The following is an 18,374-nucleotide window of genomic DNA, read 5'->3' as shown; positions in this document are numbered from 1 at the left end:
GCATCCGCATATCTAAGGTTGTTGATACGTTTTCCAGCAATCTTCACTCCAGCTGAAGACCCGTCCAGACCGGCCTTGCTCATGATGCACTCTGCATATAGGCTACATAGGCAGGGCGACGGTATGCAGCCTTGTCTCACTCCTTTCTCAATCGGAAACCAATCAGTAAGACCATGCCCAGTTCTGACTGTGGCCTCTTGCCCTTCGTACAGGTTCCTGAGGAGACCGATGAGGTGAATTGGAACCCCCACCTGTTGTAGAGCTTGCCACAATCTGCTGTGATCTACGCAATCAAACGCTTTCGCATAATCAATAAAGGAGAAGTAGATGGGATTCTGGAACTCGCTTGCTTTTTCCATGATCCAGCGAACGTTGGCAATTTGGTCTCTTGTTCCTCTGTCCTTGCGAGACCCAGCTTGCACGTCAGGAAGCTCCCGATCCACATACTGCTCCAGCCTACCTTGGAGGATTTTCAACATCACCTTGCTAGCATACGAAATAAGCGCGATCGTGCGGTAGTTGGAACAAACTTTGGCACTGCCTTTGGTTGGCATGGGGATGTCAACTGACCTCCTCCAATCTTGTGGCCTCTGCAGGGTTGTCCAAATCTTCTGACAAAATGAGAAATAAGCGCGATCGTGCGGTAGTTGGATCATTAGCAGCTGGTAAAGTGCATTAGAAACCACTAGGTGAGAAAACATTCCGATACATGTTCTCGTTACCGAGAGTTTAAAAGCAAAGAATCAAAGGTTGAAATAAAAAAGATGCGTTTAGATGCTTCGGGGCCTGTATGCTTAGGAACGACACAACTTGTTCTTAGCTGTTAATGGACTAACATGTAAAGTCCTCATCAGAAAACTATCGAGCGTAAAAATGTAAAACCTGTCCTCAAAGTAACCAACCCTTTTGTAGCCCAAGATTCATGACTCTTGAAACAAATTGTGGCTTTCCTTATATGCCACTGGCACTGCGGAGTTCTGAAATAATAAACAAGTTGTGGTAATCGGAAACGCGGAAACACTACCAAAGCATCGATACCTCGGAAATCCCTTCAAGCGCCTGTCAGAAGCGTGACTGGAATACAGGTGCCGTTTCTTGGTGAATTTGCAGATGGGCTGGACACATGGAATTACCTGACGACGTGTGGCGGCTGTCTGGTTCATTGCCACCAAGCACTACGGCTTGCATCATATGCATCGATAGCATTCAGCCGATATTACTTCGAAGGCCTCAATTTTGAATATGTCTTGCTGACTAAATGTTAGACAGACTGTTTCGGGAGCATTTCTGGATGCTATCACCGGCTTTCTGGATCCAAGTATAAAATTTCTGCTTCGCAAATATTTGAATCTGAAAGTAAACTGTATCTCTCTCGGACTCCAGCACCATCACATATGCTAGAGGCGTACTGAAAGACCAATACAAAGTCACGATTACCTGATATCACAACAAAACAAAGCATACATTTGCCTGCAATCATATACATAGCTGGTTTCTGCGCCCGTGTCATCTACAAGAAACTTCTTTGCGGAGCTTGTGCACGAAACTTCACACAGTGGGCTGGGAAATTCCATTGAATAAGAACTGTCTAATCCAGGAACTCACTGGAGGAGCGCTCAAATTCCCGTTGCCCTTCGTGAATGCTGTTCTGCACGCACAAATTGTGCTGAAAAAATTGACAACGGAAGGAAACGCCGCGTTATTCCATACATAACGCAATCAATGAGAATTTCTCCTTTGCTTGCTGAAGCACTTCTTAAGCAATTATGAAGATTTGGATGTTTCCAGCAACTGACATCACTCTGACACAATGATTTTCAACATCTTGTCAGCTTCCACTAACACCTGCATGAAAACCTACGTCCGGACGAAGGCAGACCTGCTAAAGGCAGCAGTTAAGGGAGAAAATTAGAAGCGTTCAAATAAACCGCAACTCAGACATTAGTGACGCGACTGATATGAAGGTATCTATAATGTAATATGCTCCTTTATCGTGCCTTCCTTTTCATTTCAAGAAACGAAACCGAGCTCTCGTGCATTGGCCATATATCGCTTCTTATTGTGTCTTGCAGGTGCTCAGTTTTGATCGCGTAATGTTTAGAGCTCATGCGTGCCATGCACAGCACATGCAAAGACGGCGAATGCTTTTCCGCACTACAAGCCAAGGTTCGTGATGTCACGGAGGGAGTGCGCAGGCCTGAAATGTTCTAGGAAGCTTTGCCCTTACCACGTCGGTGACGAGCCGATGGGGAAATTCACTCGAGCCCAAGCCAACAATCGAAGTGAACCTTCGCCACCTTTAATAAAGATGTCCAAGGATGCAGGCATTAAGAACAAGACGTCTATAGAATTTTGCACTGTTTGGTATAAAGCAAGAAAACCTGCATTTGTGGCTAATGGATACAATTAAAAGCCGGAGCTTCCTCGGACTTCTTAAAGAAATTTCTTCTACGCAACCAGAAGGCCTTGGCATAACAACAATGGGTGTGTAGCCATGCTTAAGATACCTCACGCTCAGTTAACTGCTTAACCTCGATAACCCTGCGCAATTTTTGTTTTCGTCTCAGTCATTTGACTTCAGCCTCTTCGGCTTACACCTCCAGATTATCCACTAAATCTTAACGTGTGACTTGCCCTGACCGGCAGTTTGGCGTCGTCGTTTGCCTTTAACGTTTCGCTTACATCTCTCCTATGTGGTACTCTCGATTTTCAGCTCTCTTCTACCGCACTGCATATTCCTTCCTCGCTCGGTACACAGCGTCTTTGGCCGATTTATGCCCGAATGCTCCCGCCTGCCTTGCGCAGTACTCCGGGTGTTTGGCCCCCTTCTCGCACACCGTGCAAGCCAGCAGTGTTTTGCGCTATCTAATCCTCATCTTCTCTTCATCCGTAGCCTTTATCTCCCCCTTCTCGGCTTTAGACTAACTTGGTTGACCCCGTCGCCAAGTAGCAGCAAACGTAGATGGACTACCCTCACTCGCAGAAAACAACTCCTATTAGCGTCCCGCACTGGTTTACGGTACATCTATTGCACACATGTTCCTGAAGCGCCTCTTTCTCGCTTTACATACAATGATAGTGATGAGGAGTGGTAGGAGGACGATAATAACGTAGGGCCAAGCCTTTGGGCAGCGCGATGTGCGTTATACGGCGCAGCCCGAAGACAACGCTCTTCTCAACAGTTAAATAATTATACTGCTCGTGCGCCGTCTGTTGCGGTAGTCGTATTTTTTAAATTTTCCAGTGACCATGGCACGCCGGCTCTTCCACTTTGCTATTTGCGAAACTATTACTTAGGTAATCACTTTATTTTAATGATGTACCTAATTATTAGCTGACAGTCTTAAAAGCTCTCCAAAAATAAACTTCGTTAGAGGACACTCAGAGCGCGTAACTGCCTCAAACTGGATCTGGCACGGAGGTCTACTGGCATAGGGCTGTTTAGAAGAGAGCTCACACGGTTACATAAATAGCGGTGACGAAGCTATATACTTTCGGATCACATCACGCCTCAGCAAAGAATCAATCTAGCCATTCAGCCTGCGTTATAATTTTTCACGGTAGCTTGAAGCGTTGCATGCAACATATTCAATTTTTGTTTAGAGGCAGTTTATGCATATATTTGAACTAGCATTGCGATTGGAAGAGGAGGAAAGAGGAACTCTTCATCTTCTAGTACACATTTCATATATATTTCATTTTATTAATTTAGGCGGACTGAAGACATTACATAGAGCGACGGAAAGGAGAATGTGAAGGAGCATAAAAATACCAGTTGAAGGAAGAAAATATGTATGCGAAAGGGAAAAAAATTAAACAACTAGGGAGAGCAGACTGATATGGCCAGGGAGGTTGATGAAGTGCTGCTTTAATTAGATGCAGATGATACAGATTTTTTCGCCTCGCTTAGGGATATTCATTCCCTTTACCAGATACTGCAGACATACTTAGAATTTTGCCGCAGCTCCACGCATACGTTAATTACAGTGTCGACCCAGTAAACCGGTGGTCTAACCCGCCATGAGCAGGTGGCGCTGAGAAGAGTTCCCATGGGTGCCGCGTTGACACCTGCGGTGAAATCATCCTGGACCTCGAAGACTGCCCTACGGACCTGCCCTCTTCAGTGCCGTTCCCGCTGCGGAGGCGACGCTTGATCGTTTTTAACAACTTGGCCTCGACTTTGGGCCGCACAAGCTACACCTTCGATGTCACTCTTGTCATCTTACCCTTCCACTTGATACATGAGTATGGACACATAGGCCCCAACACGGAGAGCTGTTGGCATTTATGGGTTCCTACAATATTATATCTAGATTCCTTATACCGAATGAAATGTTTGCGCAAAAAAAGGCTGATTGTCAGTGCCACTTAGTGATTGAAAGATGACTCGTTATTCAGATAATTCCGCGAACTGTACAAGCAGCAGTACCATTCGATAAAAACATTCCATGGGTATAATGTCTGAGGGACAAAAAGAATTATTGTTTGCTAAAGTGCAGAAAAAAAACCACCGCTATTGGTGACTGTGGTTAAGGTGACGGGAAAGTCTTGAGAAAGTTTGTTGGAGAGAGTGTTCGTTATGAGGGGGTTAAAAAAGAATGTAGGAGGCAGAGACATTATACGATACGGTGTGATTGAAGGCTTGGGAGCACAAGCGTAGGTTTTAGTTCTCTGAACGATTTTCAGGTGAGTATTGTAACATAATAATTCGTGCGGCACTAATTTGGAAACCTATATTATTTTCGAGATATCCTTAAAACTACTTCCCCCTTCTCTGCAACTGCAGTAACCATATAACGAGACCTCTAATTACTACTACTACTACTACTACTGAGTACTTTGATGTTTTCTTCAGGAGGGGATACCGGACACGGGTTATGCCGGCTTAAGTCGTGGCGGCACTCTTTGCGTCCAGGGGAGGGAGAGATGAGATGTGGGGAGCGGTGGTGTTGGGGAGGGGGGGTAGTTCATATGGCCAAGCAAACAACTCGGAGAACATCGGCAGGGCGGTGGTCTGCCGTGGAGGCTCCTGTGCAGCAGCGCTCGAGAGGGTAGGTCCGGGCGAAGCTTGGTACAGCGCCTCTGCGAAGTACAGCGAAGACTGCTGGTGTCAGCAGGGCGCCACGATTGTTGAAATAACCGCAGCAGCAGGGGAGGACTGCAATTGACTGCTGCCTAGGCAGCAGCGCGGTGGGTGACGCTGAGGGGAATATACTCTAGCAGGGATTCCGCGAGAAGCGGTCTCGTCGGAAAATCCAGGCGGTAGCAGGAGCGACAGGTGTGATACATCTGCCGTGACAGAGGCGGAGGGTAACGTTGGAGGAGCCGCCGGTAAGGCGGCGCATCGATGACCGCGAGCTCAAGGCCCACGGGAGAGCTGGCGAAGCAGCGGAGAGGACAGCAGGAATGGCAGGAGAAGCGGGTGACTGGCTGTGTCCAGTAGGACATCGCCCACGGAGGAGTTGCAGTGGGCCGTCGCAGTAGGCTCGAGCCCGGTCCAAAACTGAGTCGCCCCGCAAACATGGAGGCGACGAGGGGTGTGCCGCGGAAAAAGCCAGGTCACCGGAACAGCACCGGATCGACGTCTCGAAGGCGGAAGGGGTGTACTGTGGGAGTCCGGAGATCTTGGAGTCTGTTCAATCACTGGGGCGCGTCTCGCAGGCTGCAGCTACGAGGGGCGTGAAGGAAGACACTGGTCCGGGCACCGCAGCGGCAGCAGTGTTGTCTGAAGCCAGCGAGATGGGGCCGATGGCTAGGGGACTGCAAACCAGGAGACTGGAGCAGGAAGGGCTGTGCCCCCAAGGGGGCGAGCAGGACGCGCGAACGCAGGAAGGAGGATTCAGGCCGACGAGTGCCCGGCGAGAGCGGGAGTGCACGAGTTCGCCGGATCGAGCGCCGCACACACCCACTCCCGCCGAGCTCTGAGGCGACTGCGCCTCTAAATTAGGCTGACCTTTTCCTGATTATAAGTTGTTGAAAGGTGCACGAAGATCACTTATTCACGGTTACGCTATACGGCTTGGAGAAAGAAAGAGCTCTTTACCGAAAAGTAGAAAATTTAGCCGGCGTTTAGGACTCACTGACATGCTAATCTGCTTAGGAAAGGGCATTGAGGAGAGAAAGGAGGAATAAGAAAGGTATTGCAACAATAGAAATAAAAGTAGCGTGAGATAAAATGCGACCATAAAATTCGTCGTCGAGTAAGGGTAAATAATGAAGAGATGAGATGGCATAGTCGTACAAATGAGCTTTCAAAATTCACAGCGTGAAAACTGCGTGACAGGGACAAACAAACGCACAAACTTCGCAGCTTAGAAAGTGCGTGAAATTATATCTTATTTAAAAGCCCAGTTTATCGTAAATATTAAAGACAAGTGTCTCTGTTGCCTTGAGCAGTCTAAGGGACCTACAATACTGTCCAGTAATAGAGGCACTGGTGAGACCTTCTCCATGCAATGTTAATAGGAAGCACGCTCGTCAACACACGCAGGGCACTCAAGCAAGACTACAGTTTCGATCACGCAACAGTTATCACAATGCGAACTGGTCGTCTGATTAAAACTGTATCGGAAATTATTTGTAAATGCAGGGTTCAAGCAGTGTCAGTGGTACAGCGTCTCCAGAGAGCGAGGAAATCTGAAAGGGAATCATGATCCAACATGTGAACCATTCAGAGAAGGAATTGGTAGTGATGTTTTGACATGCTCCGGAGCCGATACGTTTCTTCAAAATCATGTATTTTAGTCAGCTGGAATGCATCAGATATTGTGAAGAAGGTCTGAATATATCGCTGATGTTGGTGACCTTTACGGGCCACTTCATCTGCTTTCCCATTGGTTAGAATGCCACAGTGTGCTGGGATCCACTGAAATGTTATGCAGTGGCCTGCTGTAATAGGTAAATGATGTAGATAGGTGATGTCAAGGAAAACGTGTCACTGATTAGTTTTCTTGAGAAGGCTGAAGATGATTGGCAAAGGTGCTTTAGAGTCACTAACGATAACCCATCGATCGGGGTTTGGTCGTAGGATATAGGAAACAGCATCTTTAACACCATCCGAAACGCGCTTGCTTAATGACAAACGAATGGAATTGTTTATGTAAACCAAAGTGTCAAATTAATCTTCAAGACAAATGCGCTAGCCGTAGAAGCTAAAAACTTCATTATCCTAAATAAATTATTTATGTTCTTCATTGTAACGACTATTATCTCATATTTTCACCCCGGGGCTAGCTAAACCGTTAAGCAAATAGGTTTCATGTACCTACCCCAAAACGTTTCTTTTAAATTTGCAAATGTTAATGGTTATCTCCCACTATATTTCCAAACGATACTGGTTTCTAGGGTAAGTTTAACTGTAAATTTTGAATAATGAACATGAGTATCTTGTGCGTGGTTTTGTTCCCTGTGGCATACGAGAGTTGTGCCTGTACAGTCAGGGACAAACGGTTGCGGGATATTTGCTCGTGGAAAAATGTTTACTTGTGTTTGACTTTGCAAACATGGTTATTGCTCGGAACTTATGGAAGCGCTGAGGCCCACAAGGACTAGAGAAAAGCACGGACAAACGCTACTTGCAACTGTGCTTATTTGAACCTTCCTGTCAGGTGACCAGTCTTTCTGCGCAGACGCAACATCAACAACTAGCGAAACGTAATAAAAAACAAACACCCGATGCATCTCATCAAGGGTAGAGGCCACGTGTGCTTGCTGCTAAATACATAATGGGGTTCGTGTCCGAACAACTAACTTCCTTCGCACATAAACTGCAACTCTTTCTGCAGCAATGTCACTGACGTATCGCTGACGCGCTTTTCACCCAAGCAGTGAATACGCTAGACTTCCAAGATTTATTTTTTGTTTCAAGGAGCAGCCTGAGAACTTTTTAGTGTAGTTCCAAGTTCGAACCATTGCCTGTTTCCAAGGAACTTTCCTACTCCCTGAGGTGATCATTGATGCAGCGGCCGTTCTGTCCAACGTACACTCTCCCGCAGCTGCGAGAGAGTGTGCGTCATGTACAACTAGCCTAGCAAATAACCTTGTTTAGCCATAGTGAATGAAATGTGGATTCCGTACTGTTCGTACGCGCCCAATTCGGAGAAATAATCGCACAAATCCTATGAAGGCAACGGAAAGATACATAGATGATTTATTGTTTTTCACAAATTCGAATTTTGCTAAATTTTGTCCATCACTTCTTGTGGTAGGTACTCTTGGACAAGTTGTTTCGATAAAACTGAGGCAACCGACGCTGGGATAGGCACAAATATTGGCACAACATATGTGAGGCATCCTGCTTGTGTTTTGGCCAATATTTGTCGCTGTCTCGGTGCCTTAGTCTTCACGCGAATATTTGAACCAAAGAAATACCTGAACGAAGAAAAATGCTCTCCAGTCACTAGCGTTTTGGTGATATGAAAATTCATATGTAGATATACCGCACTGTCTTTATCTTTAACATTCTACAGATTTGTCTTTAAAACATGGTCAACTCTGTGCGTATAAAGGGTAATTTGCGCAAGTTGATACATATTCATTTCACTTACAGCACATCAAGATAGGACTGAAGAAGAAGAACGCTTGTTTGTGTTTCTTTGTTTTTGGTCCTGTCTCGGTGCGCTGTGAGTAAAAATCAACTGAGTGCATATTCCCTGATACGCACTGTACTAAACTTACCTCTGAGCTTCTGATTTCATGCGGTTCAGGCGGCCTTTTCCTAAAGCGTTGTAGTTAGGCTTCTTCCACTGTGATTTATAGGGCATATGAGGGGTAGAGCATTAGAATTAAGGACCTGGCACTTCAATACCTTAACAGCAGAGCAAGATTTCTTCTGCACTTTTGATGGAATGGGCGCGATATAAAAATGAGGGCAAGTCTCTTGCGAAGGCTGCACCAAAGGATTTACCTTAATCCTAGGATCTTAGAGTCATACGCAAAGGTGAGGAATTGACATGAAGCGAGGTTTTTCTCACGTATCATGGAGACCGTTACTCTCGGTTGAGACACCACTGATCATGCATGGAACAGAATGTCCTTATGGGTCTCGGCATGTATTGAGCTATATGTAGTGACAATAATGCACATCAGGAAAGCGAAGCACACAAAGTCGCCAGTGAGATTGGCGCCCTAACTTCTATCCAACCCCCTCGCACTTCCCCCTCCCCCTTTGGCTACAAGCACCGGCGGAGAATTCGACGCGTCGTCACCTTTCCTGTCTTGTGGCTTTTTCAATTCATATCACCAGCCGGACTATACCCACTTCAAGCCCGCCGTAGTGGCGTCGTGTATGCTGCTCAGTTGCTGTTCCAAAGGATGCGTGATTGCATCCAGGCAGCGGCGGTCACCTTACGATGGAGGGGAAAAGCAAGGCGCCCGTGTGCTCTACAATGACGGGGCACGTTAATAACCCAGGTGGTCGAAATATCCGGAGTCCTCCACTACGGCGTCTCTCATAGTCTCAGTCGGTTTGAGACGGTAAACTCCACTAATTTAACCAAACTTATAACCACCGCAGGGCAAGTGTCTCTCCGACAATAATGCATTTAGTGCAGTTCTGCACCAGCATCGCACACTTTAACCCCGAAAACATTTATATTTCATTCTCCCGCTTTTCTACCACGCCCCGGTGAATTGTTTTCGCTTGTAATCTAATTTATTAGCCTTTAGAACCATTGGTTATCTTCCCACTGCATTACATATACTGCCCATGCCTATTTCCGCGTTATTTCGTATTAACACGAGTTTGTTCTTTGACCCACTCTGGACTTTTTCGGTTTCTTAATGTCAGGCCTACCATTTTTAGTCGCATATAGCTCTGTGTGCGGTCCTCGGTTTGAGCTGTATCTTTTTCGTTAGCTGCCATGTTTCTGCCTCACTAGTGAGTGCCGGTAAGGTACAACTATTGTTACTATCGTCTTAATGGATAGTTGGTAATTTTCTATTCACAATCTGACAGCACCTGTCCTTTGCGGTCCCTCTTAATCTACTATTTCGAAGTACTGTTAGCCCTTCCAGCAAGGTTACAAAGTCAGAAGGGTCTTTTTTTAAAGAATCTCCGTTTTTAAAGAATTAAGCATTGTCATGAGCAAGAAAAAATGTTGCAAACCCATAGGGAGAACTATCGTCCTACCATAATTATTCTCCGTATTGGAGTTCGTGACCGCAGAGATGACCCTGGATGACTCTAGTTTCTCCAGTGTGGACGTAATGCTCTTAACGTAATTTTTTTTTCTTTTTTAGCATGAATTGTATATGTCCTACAGATAGGAAGACCTATTGTGTTTTCTATTCGGATCACCGTAACGAAAATTGCCAGCCTGCTTCACGCACCCGCATTCTGCTACCCACTTGTTAGATATCCGATACTTCGTTCCTCTAATATATTACATATACTAATTAACACTCAGTCTTAAGATACCCCATCAGCTCAAGAACACTTTACATAGATCTAAAACTCCACTTTATTCAAACCGCATGAGCGTGTCATCTTGGTCCATGGGCAGCTTGTCAAAATAAAGTTGCAAAGCTGACTCCAAGCCCACATTTTCATATCACGCTCCTATGTCTGTGTCGGTAGTGCCTGCCAAGTTGTTCATCTCGTGTGATCTTGTAACATGGCTTCATATTACTGGAATGCTACCAGCTGGCAGCGGTCTTAACCAACAATTTTAGGCTTAACACCCGTGACGCCGAGAGCGGTGACCCACACCACAGGAAATATTTATTTGGCGAAAGATTGTCACAATATATTTACACTGCTTTTTGCGCTTTTACACGAAAGGCTTCTCCACATCCGCCTCCTCGTATTCATCGTCATCATCTTGGCACAGGTCGTGGTTATACAGTGAAACGTCCTTGTCGCAGATGTCTTCGAACTGGTCAATGCAAGTCTGAGGAACGTAATCTTCCACTTCTTTTCTCACCCACATCATGCATTCTGCAAGCAGCCGTAAAAAATACTTGTTAGGAAATTAAAAAAGGAATTTGTTCTGTTTGATTGCCGAAAGCGTTTAACACGCAACTTTCCGTTTTCGACAAGCAGTAGCCTCGATTATCATTCCTGAGTATTTAAAATTAAAGTAGGGCCTATTAGCATAAAAGCACATTTACCATCTTTCCCAAAAAGCATGCTCAATAGATCTGCGTCAGTTACCTAGTACTATGCAATTTCTAGGAAAAACACGTTTTCTTATCTAAACTGTCTCTGCCACCATCTATTACGGGTACCTTTTCTTGAAGTCTACATCACTTCAGTGAGATACCACCAAATTCGTGCTTAATACACGGGTGTTATGCACTTTGGACATGCATGATTAACTTACTTCATCGCATCTACGATATAATATCTTCTCCCTGTTTAACAAATTCTTTCTTTAACTTTATTAAGAAAACCCTGGCAGGTTACTAGCCATAGAAAACTGGCATCTGTAAAATTGCGCAGATCTATTGGCGATCACACGCTGGGAAGTCCTCTGCTGTTTAAAAAGATCATTTAAAACGGAAAAGAGTGAAGCCGAAAAAGACACCGTAAAGCTTTTTATGGAGACTAAAGAAACTAGTTCAGCAAGAAGCTGTATCAAGGGACCCTACTGCTGTTACATAAATGTTGCTGAGCTTTGCGACAGCGTAGCGCAAGACAGAAGGCATATCTAATCGCATTATAGCCACTTCTTAAAGCATGCACTGCTCAAACTGTGCTCTGCACCCAAAAATTCCTCCCGTGATGTATCTTGAATAACTCACATATGCCACCTCGATGAGTGCAATCCATATCGTGAACTCCCTAATGACAAAGCCATGCTTTCGATTTTTCACACGCAATGGCGGCCACTAAAATTAAGAAGCATTTTTGCATATAAAATGAGCCTCAACTCAATAACTTCAATGCTATGCAGGAACCGCCAGAAGCTTAAAACGATCCTTCTACCAAACGCCATCTGTCCTCTTTTTTTCGGCCTACGTTTCTACATTTCCCTTTATCGCCGTTGCATTCCTCACTCTTCAGCAGGTTCTCATTCTTACGCCTTTCATTCTCACCATTTTGAGGGCTGCATTGTTGCATTCCCCCTTCATGTTGCGCACTCTTCATCCTTTGACATCATAACCTTCTTCCGTGGTCCTCAGCCTACGATTTTTTTCTGGGGCAGCCCCATTCTGTCAGCACATTTCTTGCCTCTCGCTGCGAAACCCAAGCAGCTAAGCCGTCGCCCGCTCCATGTTCCCACTCCACAAAACATGAGAAGTTGATTCCCACCTACCCCCTCTGCAACTCTGATATAATTATGTGCCGCATGTGACAGGTGGCTGGGTACGCTGACTGCGCCGAAGCGCAGTTTGGGAATGGAAGCCTTAGATGAGTACTCCAAAACAGCAAACTCTGTTTCAAATAATATGCCGCTCAAGATCCCTCTTTGTCGATCACATTATTTTTATACCATCACCACCGTGGAAAAGTACTTGAAATACGACTCACGTCCTCCGTAGAAAGAGCCTCCAAACTCCACAACGAAGCAGTCCTTGTAATCTGTATAGGCGACAGTGGCGGTGTACACTTCTGGCGATCCTGTCGGAACGAAACAAGTGCGATTACAGTTTACATTTAAGTCGGGAGTGCAAATAGCGATAAATTTGGGAAGCTGCACGCGAATTCACTGATCACAAATCAAATAGGTCGCTACATACCTGTTGCAAACCTGTTTGGTGTTAAAACTGCGGCCCTTCAATTGCGGCGATATTGCGACTCAGCTACGCCTGTCAACAGCACTCTTCCCGCCGTAAACCACTAGCCATTGGTTGCTCACTCCATTCTCTACCATCGTAGATACACCGCCTCAACTGTCTTGCTCATTTTCACCTCCTAAACAGCCATCCTGAACTTTACTCCTATCCACTCGTCGCATCCAGCACAAAATCACCAATCTTCGCCCTCCACACGGAATCCATCCAATGGAGGTACACGAATCAGCAAAAGGGAGTAAACGATGCTACGGCATGCATTCAGCGAGGCGCCAATCGCTGCTTTTTTAGCCTGTAAACTTTCCTGTTATTTTTTCTCACAACCAATCCTAAAAACCTAGTGTCTTTTCTAATGCTTCCTCTCTTTTTCTTCCCCTCTTGTTTCGGTCCTATTTGGTTTGACTTGCTGCAAATGCAAACCATCCAAGAACACAAAAATGTCCAAATTTAATGTGAAACCGAGTAGCTGCTGCGGACAGACTCCTCTGCTACGCTGCTGTAGTGTTTGCGCGGCACTGTGACTTGTACAATAGCCCTGCTGCTTTTGACACAGAGCCTCAGGAGTGTGGGAATGCATTCCCGCGGATTTTGTACATTTCTGCTGCTTTCCAAAACGTTGATGCTTCTAGGAACCCTTGCCAGCGTTAATATCACGTGTTGCGGTGCAACTCCCCTCTGGTGACACCAGAGCGTGTCAGATGTCTGTCACTGAAAACAAGAAAACCTTCGCGGGTCGTATAATTATACAACGTGATTTCCGTTGATGTTAGAATTTGAGTTTGAGCAGAATTGCGGCTGTCAACAGCCACGTAGTTTGAGGCTCCCGCGGTTGTCCGAGGGCTCCGAGTATTTACGGGCAGTCGCGCACGGTCGGCCTGGTTATAACTGCTTGAAGCCTTGAATGTGCTGTGAGCGGCATGACCTATACGCTGCGGCATCTTGTAACAACGAGAAGAAAATATACGTCTTCTTATCTGCGTCTGCATCGTCTTCAATGAGCCTCCTCAAAAGCCGCTATCATCTCGTATCGGATATCACCGAAAGGAACATTTGCCCTCCTAGCATTAACGAGGGCCACGGTGGCAGTTATGAATGAGCCCCCTTAGACGAAAAAGCTCTCGGCGATCTCTGCATGCGTGCGTGGGTGTATTCCCTGACGGACAGCGGCTGACTGTACTACCCCTGGGCTGCCTCTGGCCTTTCAAAGTGCTTCCTCTTAAGCCCGCGCTGGTGACAGCACCTCCAGTCACCTTCCAAATATGCCAACTTCTTAAGCTTGAAAGCAGAATGTCGGCTCCTTACAACAGTTCTCGCCGTAAATGTGAAGCAAGGAGTAAATAAACGCAGTGGCAGAGATAGCAGCATAGCAACCCTCCTTTAGCAGCACCTCCTAGCCACCCCCTGCCTCATACCTCGATATTCGAAGAATAGCCTAGCCACAACCACCAACCTCCTTTTGACACTCGCCCAACAAAAGAGCCACCCATACATTCCTTTGACAAGAATTTTGTCATGAATGTTAAACCTTAATTTCTAGTAGAAACACCAGGCGACGTATTAACCATCGAGAACATTTTAATTGTTATTGAAGTTATCACGCATAAGGATCTGTGACCTTCCTGCCATCTTTCACTTTCACGTAATTGTAGGACATCTTAGGGGTAACAAGAGGCACTGTGCCCTTGATACCCCTGGAGCCTGAATTGAAAACTGTTACAGGATTGCACTTAGCGTCACTAAAGAGCTTATAATATTGAGAGCATTTCCTCCTTTTTTTTTTTTGTTCTCTTCTGTATACCTGTTCTCATTCTCTAACTTGCGTGCTTGTGTACTCATTATAATATAGATAGGCTGGTCGTAGCACTTTTAACCCCCGAGCAAAACATACACTATACTGAAATTAATTTATCTTCTAATTTTTGCCCTTAAATTTTACCGTGATACATTTCTTGTCACCACATACAAACGAAAGAACGCAATATTAAAAGCATTTAGTCGAGTATCGAGCAAACAGCTACACGTTTATGTTGTCTATTTTCCCCTGGCGGTCCTCGAATGGAATGATTTAACCGATGAAGTGCTTACTTGCTCATGATTACATAGTTTGAGGTCACGGCTGGCAAACGTTTCTTGAGTACCCTAAATATATGTAGTCTGACCTTTTGCAAATATTGTGAGACATGTGTCTTCACAGGGATCTATTGCATAATATCATTCGCCTCTTTTATATTTCTTGTTCCACACTGCCATATACACTTATATAAAAATTAGACAATGTGTATTGTTAATATTCCTGTTCTTTTCTGTTTTAAGTTTGTGCCCAGATCTTCAGCAGTCTCCGCATGGAGGCTAGGAGTATGTATCAAATTAATAATTTTTATTACCTTCCTTTCTTTGGCTTCATCATCAGAAGCTATTGCGATATCGCTACCGGGGAAATTATGTAGACATCAGTGCCTATCCGAACTCTTGCTGACGCACCTCGCGAAATCTCTCAGAATCTTTCTGACACATCTCGCTTGCGTGATATATACACCATGAGCCTAAAATGGTTTCTTCTTAAAAACAGTACAGCAGCACTGGGAATGCACGTTACGAGCACACTGGCGGTGACGTTACAATGAAACTACTGCAAATGTGTGAGTACACGGCTAGCTTCTGCGCAGTTTTAACAAAACTTCTTGGTATCCAGGTCGCAAACTTGGGTCACAGACCTGTGGCATAAAATTCTTAAGGGGGGTGTAATTCAAACTTTCGCTCAATATATGAGGAAGTGACCTAGAAACAGGCAAATGGCGAAAGTAGTTTGTTGCATGGACAGGAACACTAACACAGTTAAACATGCAAAGGAGAAATAACATGGTCGGTTAAAGCTCTCCATCAACTGCATGAAAATCCCGAATGATTTCTTCTGTGAAAGATCTTGCACCATCGTCATTTATATACTGCCGGCATATTTTACTAAAAGATTCCAAGCGGTGAACATCTGTCTAGAGAAGATGGCGGCATGCCATTTTCGGTTTAATTTTCATGTCAAATGCCTGTGAAAAGCACGCGAGCTTATCTGACACAACCAATACCTTTTTACATATTGATACTCTATTAACGCCGTCAAGCAAGCGAACTGTATATTAGTTAGCTGTCCTTTTGAGCATATTGTTGAGGGTAATGAGCTTCTAATCGCACCAGCGAAGTATATCGGGCGCGGTACAATAAGAAAATTAAAGGCTTTTATCCCGTATGACAATGTGTTTTTCAATATCCTAAGGTAGAAAATCCCGCAAGTAGAACAAAATAGAGAGAAAAGCAGCAACACCGACGCAAAGCCGCAGGAGTGGCCCCGGAGGGACACCATAATCTTGACTACGAATTAGCTGGAAGGGTTCAAATATTCAAATATAAGTATTTGTTTGGAGTCTTGGGAAGGAGTTATGGCCGGAACTGGGAAGGATGGGGCAGCATGGAATCTGTTCAGCTACTCAAATTGAGTCAAGCTCTCGTTTGCTCTTCCGTAGAGGGCGAGCACTCGCCTTAGGCGAATGTGCGACCTTGGCTGGGCCTCTGAGCTCTTTCTCGTGACGACATCCAATTTTCACTGAAGTATTTACCATTTCTAATGATCATCGGCGTTTCAGAACCTTCGCGTGCGCTTTCTAGTTGCTAGGCCTGTTCACAGTAGTACTAAAAGCTTTAGCACTGTTCCGTACTAGCGGTCGAGGCACCGTTCCCGCACTGTTACAAGTTGCTAGCACCTTTCAGACGTGCTATTAAGTGGTTTTGCACCGTTCCGTACTAGCCGTCTGCATACCTTTAATTTTCATCAACCTGTTTCCAAGATTCAGGTTTACTTACCACAGTTTGGCTCCTTTGCCTCCAAAGTTCACTCTTTATCGAGTGTAAGGGCTAATTCATCGACACCCTAGATAGGTGCACCCAAGCCGCCAGGAATACCCTAGGACCCATTCACTTCGGCAACGGAAACCGACCCCTTTGTGGCTAGGTGAGGCGCCCTTTCCAAAGAGGGTAATTTAAATTTGGTAGCTTTTTCAAACCGGATTTCGCACGCCCAGCCCAGACCCCTCCGGCGCTGCCTGTGTAACAGCCAACGGGCTGCGCGCGAAGCGGTACGCTACGCTCACATTGCTGCTGCAGTGCACTGTGAAGTCCCAGGAAATTCAACTTGCCATTACTGGCTCCTGCGGCGCTCAGGTTAAAATCCAAAGTAAGCAAGCGTCGTAGACACTCCTACCCTGATCAATTCGCCAGTATTCACACACCAACCTCTGGTTGCTGCAACTGAGCGAAGCGAGGCAGCCGAATGCACTCTGGCCCACTCAAGCGTCGGGAGGAGGGGAGCGGGCAGTTTTACACGTATTCAGATAGGATTTATTCTTGTCCCTATCTTTTTAAACAGTTTGGTTGGTACTAATATATGCGGTGTTAACAGACATGCAATATTTGTGATATTGTCATGAACCTTCACTTAGCCCTCTAAATCCCATATCGAGCAAATTAGCTGTTTAAAGGGGATGGTATTTTTTACATTAGCTTAAATAACCAATGCCTCTGTGACGTTCTTAAGTGCCAGGAGCTTGCGCCTATGTCAATAGTCATTGACCGCCGCTTTTACTATTGTTCCTGAGTATCTTACATAATATGTAATAAATATTCGTCTCTGTTATAGGATTCAATTTATAGGAAAAATCATATTACTATGCACGCCGCCATGCCTCCATAGGTTTCACACATGATTCTAAACACGAGGTGCTTGTGTCCAAACCCTACCAAGGCGACCTTCTTACCTTGAACACAAACTGCAATGCTTTACGTGCTGTTTTCAGATGTCACACAATAAGAAATTTTCACTGGCACAGGGTAAACCTCAAGGCTCGAATAAGGTCAACTTCAGTGAGTGCGTGTCTACTGCGATTTATACACACCGTATCAAGGCGGAAGCCTTTAAGCTCTCATCGATGTCAGCTGGAGCTGCCGGCAGAAGCTGTCGGCAGGGCTGTTGGCAGAGAGTGTGACGCTTTCGAGAGCGAGAATTAAAAAAAAGTTAATAAACCTTGTCTCCACCGGGAATCGAACCTCCGTCCCTTGGATCCCCAGCCAAGCGCTTTACCAACTGAGCCACAGCCCGGATTTTTTTTTATTCCCTGGCTTTGGCAAACGACATGACGCAAAAAGAAAATCCCATCAAAGCATAAAAAAAAGACGCACAAGGCAATGTACAAGAATTAATGTCATCATCAGTTAGTGGCTTTGGAACACGATGTAACACCCGGCTCGTGAAACGCTCTTCATAATTCCCCTCGTCTACCGTGAGGATGACAGCGGCATTCTGCGAGGGACAGATACTGCGTGATTCCTTTCCTCTAAATAAATTATAGAACGCCGGTCGCTTTGATGCGTTCAATATAATACTGGTTGCGTTCGACAAGGGGCGCGAGATTTACCGTCAAGGCAGGTCATGACGTCCCCATGCATGCGTGGATGCATGAATGCGATGCATGCGATGCATGCATATACGAAGCTGATCCAGCCCCTAAAGAAACACGCGGAGAAAGCATGTCACATTAGAAGGCGAAGATGTGCCGGCCAGTATCGATAACAAATTCCTAAACATGTGGAGGCAG

At 45.4% G+C, this 18,374-nt stretch overlaps 1 protein-coding gene across 2 annotated transcripts in view; it reads right to left on the bottom strand.

The window, feature by feature from the left end:
* Nucleotides 1-18,374, bottom strand: part of LOC146208944 (uncharacterized) — a 94,631-nt gene that overhangs the window by 60,494 nt on the left and 15,763 nt on the right. The window contains exons 4-5 of one of the 2 annotated variants that reach the window (XM_084596637.1): nucleotides 12,473-12,562; nucleotides 10,547-10,936 (exon numbers count right to left, since the gene is read on the bottom strand). The exons of the other annotated variant lie outside the window; for it this stretch is intronic. Coding sequence (XP_084452763.1) covers nucleotides 10,770-10,936; nucleotides 12,473-12,562 — 257 coding nt within the window. The 3' untranslated portion in view covers nucleotides 10,547-10,769. Of the gene's footprint in view, nucleotides 1-10,546; nucleotides 10,937-12,472; nucleotides 12,563-18,374 lie in introns of those variants that run through there. 2 annotated transcript variants of the gene reach the window in all.

Source organism: Amblyomma maculatum, chromosome 1 (assembly GCF_055883805.1).
Source record: "Amblyomma maculatum isolate TAMU_Amacu chromosome 1, ASM5588380v1, whole genome shotgun sequence".
NCBI lineage: Eukaryota > Metazoa > Arthropoda > Arachnida > Ixodida > Ixodidae > Amblyomma > Amblyomma maculatum.
This window is presented reverse-complemented; position numbering and strand designations above follow the sequence as displayed.